Source organism: Notechis scutatus, chromosome 5 (assembly GCF_049901735.1).
Source record: "Notechis scutatus isolate UNSWTSFEM ecotype Mainland chromosome 5, rNotScu1.2, whole genome shotgun sequence".
NCBI classification, from domain to species: domain Eukaryota; kingdom Metazoa; phylum Chordata; class Lepidosauria; order Squamata; family Elapidae; genus Notechis; species Notechis scutatus.
Genome location: NC_142013.1, coordinates 84,239,502 through 84,247,468, shown reverse-complemented (window position 1 = coordinate 84,247,468; position 7,967 = coordinate 84,239,502). Strand labels below are relative to the sequence as shown.

Sequence of the window (7,967 nt, the reverse complement as noted above, 5' to 3'; positions counted from 1 at the left end):
CCCGCCACGCGCCCGGGGAGCACCCGCTGCTTTCCCTCGCCAGGGCCGGGCGGTGGCGTGTTGCACGGAGGCTGGTCTGTGGCTGGCCCAGCTCCCTTTTCCTGCCGCTCAGCGGCCTCCGCTCGCACCGCCCGGGCTCCGCTCAGGTATCCGGCTGGGGCTGTCAGGAGTTGCTACCGCCGGCGCAGCTCCACGTGGCTCCAGTCCCGCGTTGCCTCGGGAAGGGAAAGGCAAAACCAGGAGCCGCTGCTGCCGTTGCAAAGCGCCGCCGTGGCTCTTCCTTTTTGCCTTTCCCTTCCTGAGGCAACGCGGGACTGGAGCCGCGCCAGCAACTCCTGACTCGGGGCCTCCGAGGGGAGGGGAAGGAGGAGAAGAAGGGGTGGGGGGAAAGGGGGGGCGATTCCCAAAAAAATCGGAATTCCGATTTTAATCGGAAGAATATCATGCCTGGTTTTACTGAGAAATACTCATCAATAAATAAATGGGATTCTTGGTAAGTGCATTAAAATACAGCTGAAAGAGGGTATTAGGCTTCATCTCACTGGACATCAGGTTATTGAACAGGTTAAATCTTTTTCCCAGCTCAGGAACCAAGAATTTACTTTACCTTGAGAGCTGCATGAAGCCCATGCAATTATGACTGGCAACTGCAGACATGGCAACTTATTCAAGGCAACTGGAGATAGTTGGATTATAGCATATCTCTGAACCACACTGTTCCAAGACTCTGGTCAGCTGACTAAGAACAAAGAGCACAATAAAACCCATACATAAAAACTCCCAAGCATCTTTATAAAAAAACCCACCAGAGTAACATTTTCACTATCACCCTGAAACAGATAAAGCAGATAATGGTTTCTATGCTTTCAATCCTCTGATCTCATGTGAGATGGAAATGCAAAACATCCCATCCCATCCCATAAAGAGAATCTGTTTTTGTTGCCCAAAGTACCATTTTCATATTAGCTACATTGCCTTTTCCTGGCATATACTGATGATCAAGAGTAAATTGTGCATGCTACCTACAACATGAATTTCCATAACAATGGATCAAAAAGAAAACACTACACATGGAGATGCCAAAATACAGAGTGTGGTGGCTACACAAAACTACATTTTTGGGGAAACCTCCCCCCACTATCTGTTGTCTTTGAAATTATTTCTATGTTTAAAAACATGTGAAAATATTAATAATTTTGATACAAATAAAATCTTTTTATCAGCTCTTGCCCTTTCCCAGGATATCTTTAAGGTTGCTTTACCAGATAATTATTCACTAAAAGTGACATGTGAACAAAACCTTTGGAATTTAAAATCTATGTCTATCACCTCCATGACAGGAATACAATTATTGTGTTATTTTATTTTTAATAAGAACATTTGGTGACCATATAGGAAGTTATCTTTTATGATGTTTGAAAGGATCTACAAAAAAAAAAAAAAAAGACTGGGAGCTGCTAATTTGGAATATATACTTCAATTCCTAAAAATGTAGAACACAGCCAGATTTAAAAAAACAAAAAACGAATTACAAACACTTATACATGCACTGACCAAAGATGCATTTCAAAGGATAATAAAATCAAGCTACAATCAAAAATGCTAAATTAAAAAAAATCAATATAGTTATTTACAGCAGAGTACAGCTACTGTATGCCGCTTCTAAAGAATATTTAAATGTTTCCAATGTTGCAATAGTGTAGTTAGGTGTATCTTAATCCACTAACGCTGGCATAGGTGTTTAATTCTATTATACAAAAAACTCAGTTGAACCAGCCTAACAAGGAAGATAAAATTATAGCATAAAGATGATCTATACAAGATATCACACTTAATTTAATTTAGATAAGCTAATAAAATGACAGTTCAAATACAAAAACACAAAATTAAATTGTATACAGTACTCAAGTAGAAAACTTGCACAATTGTTTAAGAAGCGAATTCAACTACACTTCAATACACCATTCTTTATATTCTGAAGTGCTCTATAATGTCTTGGGGAACAATGGAGGCAATGGAAATTATATGTCAATCAATGCAATTATAAGAGTGAATAGTTAAACATAAGTTAAATAAAATTTACTGTGAAGCAGCAGCATACAGGACTGTGGGCTAAATCTTATAAATGTTCAGAAGTGTTATGTATTTTATCTACCTTACTGATATCAACACAACTTAAATGTACTCAGTGTGGTAACGTTTTTTTCTTCCCCAATACGAGCTATTTTTACAACAATAATATCTCACTTTACTTCTGCTTTGTGTTCATTGTGAAGAAGCTGTTAAGATTTACAGGTTTTCAAACTAAATTACCTGTATCACCAAGACACTGCCAGCTTCTTCAGAGTCTTTAACTAATAATGACATAAAACTACATTGTACATACAAATGAGATTCTAATATTTTTAAATCCCGGGATGTTTTTTACCATATAAGAAAAAAAATACAGTAAGTTTCAAAGAATTTATTCACAGACACAAATTTCATCCCTGCAAACTTCCACTGAGTTTATCTCTTTTCTAGCTGCATAAATAAATGGAGCAAGCATTACTTTCCTTCTCAATTTTGTCAGGCATTTTGTAGTTAAATAAGCTTTCCTTAAAAATGCTAGTATAAAACACTGATCACATACTGTATAAAAATGCAGTTCTGCTTCGCAGAGGTTTTTTTTTTCAACACACAATCTTGAGGGTGGGGGCCTTCTATGTATCTCTAAAGACAAGAGAAATCCGTTTAATCTTCCATTTTAGCAAAAACTTCAATTTGAAGCAAAACCAGTGTACTGAATGTCACTTAAAGAAAACTGGAAAGGACCCAAATAGTTTCTCAAAAAATAATATTGGCACCTAAAAATGAGAAATAGTTTTTCTAGGCCTTTCAACAGAACTATTCTGTGCAAATATCTTAGTAAAATCAGCAGAACGGGGAAACAGTCTTCCATACTATTTAAATATATGGTATATGTTTAAAAAAATATACTACTAAAAATGTACAATGAACAGAATAGTTAGAAACTTTCTACATCAAATCATGCAAAGACCTGATGTATAGACTACAATGAAGAATGCAGAAGAAAGGCTGGTAAAACAATTTTGTTCTACCAAAATTAACTTCTAAAATGGGGAGTAAATTCAAAGTGCAAGATAAATACTCTCAGGTTGATGGTGAACATATGGTGCTTTTTTATACTGTGAAGTTCTAAGCAACTATCCACTGCAATCTGCATCTCTGGTTAGTACAATTCTTCTGTACTGAAATGAAGACTAAGCATCATTTGCATTTCTAACTCTTGTAGGTTCATGGCCATGTTACATGCTGGATCTTCTTTTTTGATTCAGGAGGCTTCTGGAGGAAGAAAAGAATTCGATTATTTAAGGAGACAAGTTAAAGCATCCAGAACTTGATTTCTGTTTCCATCTAGTGGTTAAAACAAAGGTGTTTTGAAAACTTTAAAAAGGACTTCAGTTTTCCATAACATATTAGGTTCTGGTATGAACTAAACATTATAAAGGAAATATTAGTATTGAAGGAAATTTATCATTACTTTACTATTTATTGTCTCTTACTTCCAGCACTCATCTGTATTTTCCATAATGTCCAATGATGCAATGAAAAGTGTGGAAGGCGAGTTAGGGGCATAGGCTGCAGTCTCTCTAGAACAACAGAGGTCCCACTTAAGACATGAAACAGGGCCTCTTGGCACACTAATGTCTCCTTTCCTCAGCAGGCTTCACATTCTCCACAAAACCTCCTCCATAAACCTTAGTGCTCCATCCACATAGCTCCCAACTTGAGGCAGCAGCATAGGAGGCAGTCTCTCTGTAAACTGCCTTAAGCCAAAGTGATAGAGCCACCAGGTGAAGGGGAGGGGGCCCTTCTAGTGAGAGTAAAGATACATTCCAGCTTAAAATCTGTTCCAGAGAGTAAACGTATGAGGTCAAACCTTTAGGTTTACATCTGCATAGATGACCAACAATAAAATATCTTGAGCCGATCCATGAGGGGTCTAGTTGCTTCCACCTGACCCATCTAACTTATTTTAAGATCCTGGAGAATGAGCATTTAGAACACGTGGAAGGAGAATATAGATTATGTTTTCAGTATATAATGTCCAAAAGAAAACTTATTTTCTTAGAAAATACATTTTCAGAACACACAGACACATACAAAATCAAATGAAACTTGTGACATTTCTAAATTACCTTTACATCTCACAAAGATTTTTGTAAAGCACTTTTAGGGCAAAGCACTTTGTGCCAACTGAGGGTTATTTTTAACAATAAAACTCTTATCAAGATAACACAGCAACATGGTAATAACCAACAAGAGTCTATTGACTTCTTGAACTAAATTAAGATAGGAAAAGGCTGCTGTAAGTTTAAATTCTGTTGTTAAAAATGGCAGTTGCTAACTAGAGACATTAATTGGGGCTTCATTCAAGAAGGACCTCATAAAATAGTACAGATATACTTACTGATGAATCCAATTCTTCTTTTGGAGCGGCTCTCTTTAATTTCACAACAGCATTTCCTGTAAGAGGCTCTAAGTCTGATGGCTTTTGATCAGGTGACATATTAACTACAATATTGTTCTGTTTACCCTCATTATTCCTAGATTCCCTCTTAACATCCAATGAGAAAGTGGGAGCAGATATGCACAGTGTGGAATTTGAAGGAACAGGCAGTCTTTTACATGTGATATTGGTACTTCCAGATGTTAGAAATTTTAAACCATCAGCAGCTCCATTCTCAGTCTTCCTCACTTTAATACTTGTACTTGTTGAGCTACCATCGAACACAATGAGAGGCCTTTTTCTTAGACTTTCCATTGCCATAATGCTGAACAAAAAAAAGTGACATAAAAATTCATCATAGATACAAAACAAAAATTATTAGATTCTAAATAATATCCTATTTTAATAACTACGTGAAGAGAGTTCAGTCGATTCCAATATAACTTTTCCCCATATGAATACTTAAATCAGGACTGTAGTATTCAAACTGATGAGGAATTAATCTCACACAAATGGCAATGCTTTTGTATTATCAGACATACATTTATTTCACAATTTAGTCTAAGAATAAAGAACACACTTATCATTTCAAAACTTAAGAACTGGACAAACCAAACTGAAATATTCCAAATCTGTACATATGTTCTCCAAAGATTAATTCAAAGATAGACAATAATCTTGGACTAAGATTATTCCAGAGTCTAGTCAAACCCTTTGCCTCAGCATTGACCACTTTTGATGTTTTTGCTCAGAAATTTGTCAAGATTTCAGTTGGTGGTAATTCTTTTTAATTATGATTTGCATAGGTGCCACCAATTTTTGGTAAGATGCTACAATTGGAGCAAGAGGCTGCTTAATAAAGTATAAATATGTGGCATAACTCTTTTTGACTTAATTCCCTGGATGAAGTTAAGCACTTGGGTTATGAATGAAATATATTATACATAAATGAAAGCAGTTCCATGATGTCCCTGTCTTGATTTCAATTTTTATTTATGACTGTTGATGTCCAATTTCTTTTCATAATGACATGTAACATTAAACTGCCAATAGACAACAAAATGGTTGTTTTATTTATCTGAAAAAAGTAGGTCAAGATAATCAAGGTTTCCATTCTTCAATTGGCAGATTTTTTTTCTCAGATAAAGCTGAGAGAGTCTAAAGCAAGGGTCTTCAAACTTGGCAAGTTTAAGACTTGTGGACTTCAAATCCCAGAATTCCTAAGCTAACATGACTAGAGAAGGAATTTTGGGAATTGAAGTCCACAAGTCTTAAAGCTGTCAAGTTTGAAGACCCCTGGTCTAAAGTCACAGAGAGCTACTATCAAGGAGTGTTGCTTAGCTGAGGGCTGTACAGGTCCATTATCACCAACTCTCCTGTGGAAAGTAGGACTCAAGAACCAAGTGTCACTGCCCTGAGCTACATATAAAGAAAGCAGGACAAAAATCTAATACTGGTAATAACAAATTAAGATGCAGGAAATAATATTGGCTAATTCAAGTTAAGTTGGTTTCCTGTTATGTCACAGACTTTTGAAAGATTTTGAAGAGAATCCAAGTACTCTAAACAAAGCAAACTTACCTTTGGGTGCCATGTTTCAACACTTGCTGACCTCTTTGCTTTTCTATTAGTTTTCCCCATCTGGTTTTGGGCAAATCACGCTGAGGCAATGGTATGACATGTTGAATATACAAGTCAGTAAGGCAATCTTTACTGATTTTCACCTCATCTTCTACTGGAATATTCTTCTGATGAAAAACAATAGAAATCATGAAGTTAAGAATATTATGGTTCATAATGTGCTTGAAAGCAATTCTATGTGTAGCAATATATTTTTGTATAATACAACAGATAGAAAATCACCAAAGGTTTGCTGGCATGTTTTTACGGTTCAGGGATTTTCTTGTCACACAGAATGTACATTTTACTCCACACCTACAAAAGCAGAAGGAAGCTATAACACTAGCTGGTTATCTAATATGAAGACTTCCCTAATATAAACATTCTAGTTACTCCACCCGTATATATACTTCTAGGAGAAAAGTGATAAATTTTACTAGATGGAACAGAAACGAAGCAAGAGAAACTACACATTTCCTTATTCTCATCACACCATGTTGCTGCTTAAAGTATAGAGGGGGAAATCCAAACCCCAAAAGATATCTTATTGCTATGATAAATTTGCATGTTATAGATTTGCAAGATTGGGTACCACGTTGGTAACAGAGGAGATACAGATGGCCCTTGCTTAACAGCCCTAATTGGGACCATCATTTCCATTGCTAAACGATGCAGTTTTAGGCAAACATGACATAATCACACCGTTTAACAATGGCAATTTCAGTAGTCCCAGTTTCCCTGCCTCTGCTCTCCTCACCTTTGCTTCCTCTCTCCCAACCTGCCTATCTTCTCCATCCATCATCTCTGCCCTTTCAGGCACACTGCTCTCCACCATCCCTGTGTGGCCTTGTACTCCTCTACTCCTGCCATTCTGCCATTTTTACTGCCCTGCCCATCTGCTGCTCCCAGCTAGTCTTTTCCATCTTCTGCCTCTCACTGCTGACAAGGTGCACTTTGCCTGGCTCGCCTTTTCTCCCACCCTCTTTGCCTGCGTTCTCCTGTCCCCTGTTGTCTTGCACTTTGCCCTGTGCTCCACCACCTCTGGCACCTGGTGAAGGTTCATGCCAGGAACACCTTGCAAGCAGCAGGAGGCAGAAGATGGAGATCAACTGGGAGCAGTGGGAGTGAGCAAGATAAAGATTATAACATTGCTTTAATACAAAGAGAAAGCCAAGGAAAAGAAAAAAAAATTAAGTTATTTAATTCTTATAATAATGGTCTCTGGGTGTTATGTGAATTTCGTTGTATGTGTATACTGTGAATATACAGTGACAATAAAGCACTATTATTAATGATAATAATGATAATAACAACATAATTCTGAAATAACGGACTGCCCTTTCTAAAGGACATGTGGTCACCACACTTAGGGAGCGAACTTCTTCTACTGGGTTGCGTGCCTGCGTTACAACCAACAGCGAGAGAGAAGGCCAGTCTGCAGACTAGGCAGGAACGTCGAGGGAGTGTTAAAGCGGGACCGGAGGCCAAGCCGCCCTTCCCCGGCTGTGGCAAAGCCAAATATGCCCGGCAGAGACCATGGAAGGTGGGTACCGGGAACCCCGAGTCCAGCCGGTGCTTCCTCGCCGACCCCCCTTCCCCTTCTCGCTACCTGCTCCAGCGTTAGTAGTAAGAACTCCTGCGAGAGCAGCTCCGGGTGCAACAGGAGGTCCGAGTCCACGTCGCCGCTCCCATCCTTCGCGGAGAGCTGGCGGTCCCCGAAAGCCGCCATCTTTCCAAGCGCGATCCTGATTGGCCGCCTGAGCATTCTTTCGGGTGATTCCTTCCGGTGACGCGCGTCTCCCGCCGCAGGGCCGCCGAGCGACGTCCGGAGAAA

At 38.7% G+C, this 7,967-nt stretch overlaps 1 protein-coding gene across 2 annotated transcripts; it reads right to left on the bottom strand.

Moving 5' to 3' along the window:
• Positions 1 to 2,449: 2,449 nt before the first annotated feature.
• On the bottom strand, positions 2,450 to 7,935 carry TSLIG2 (tRNA splicing ligase complex subunit 2). 2 transcript variants are annotated; one of them, XM_026666766.2, is made up of 4 exons: positions 7,743 to 7,935; positions 6,095 to 6,261; positions 4,475 to 4,838; positions 2,450 to 3,345 (listed from the first exon to the last, which is right to left on the bottom strand). In XM_026666766.2, the coding sequence occupies exons 1-4, from the start codon at positions 7,896 to 7,898 to the stop codon at positions 3,298 to 3,300; spliced, it is 735 nt and encodes a 244-aa protein (XP_026522551.1). In that variant the 5' UTR covers positions 7,899 to 7,935; the 3' UTR covers positions 2,450 to 3,297. The 2 variants fall into 2 exon arrangements, with proteins under 2 accessions (XP_026522551.1, XP_087823319.1); XM_087967193.1 differs by having other exon boundaries at positions 6,095 to 6,258; positions 7,743 to 7,913.
• Between the last annotated feature and the right edge of the window lie 32 nt (positions 7,936 to 7,967).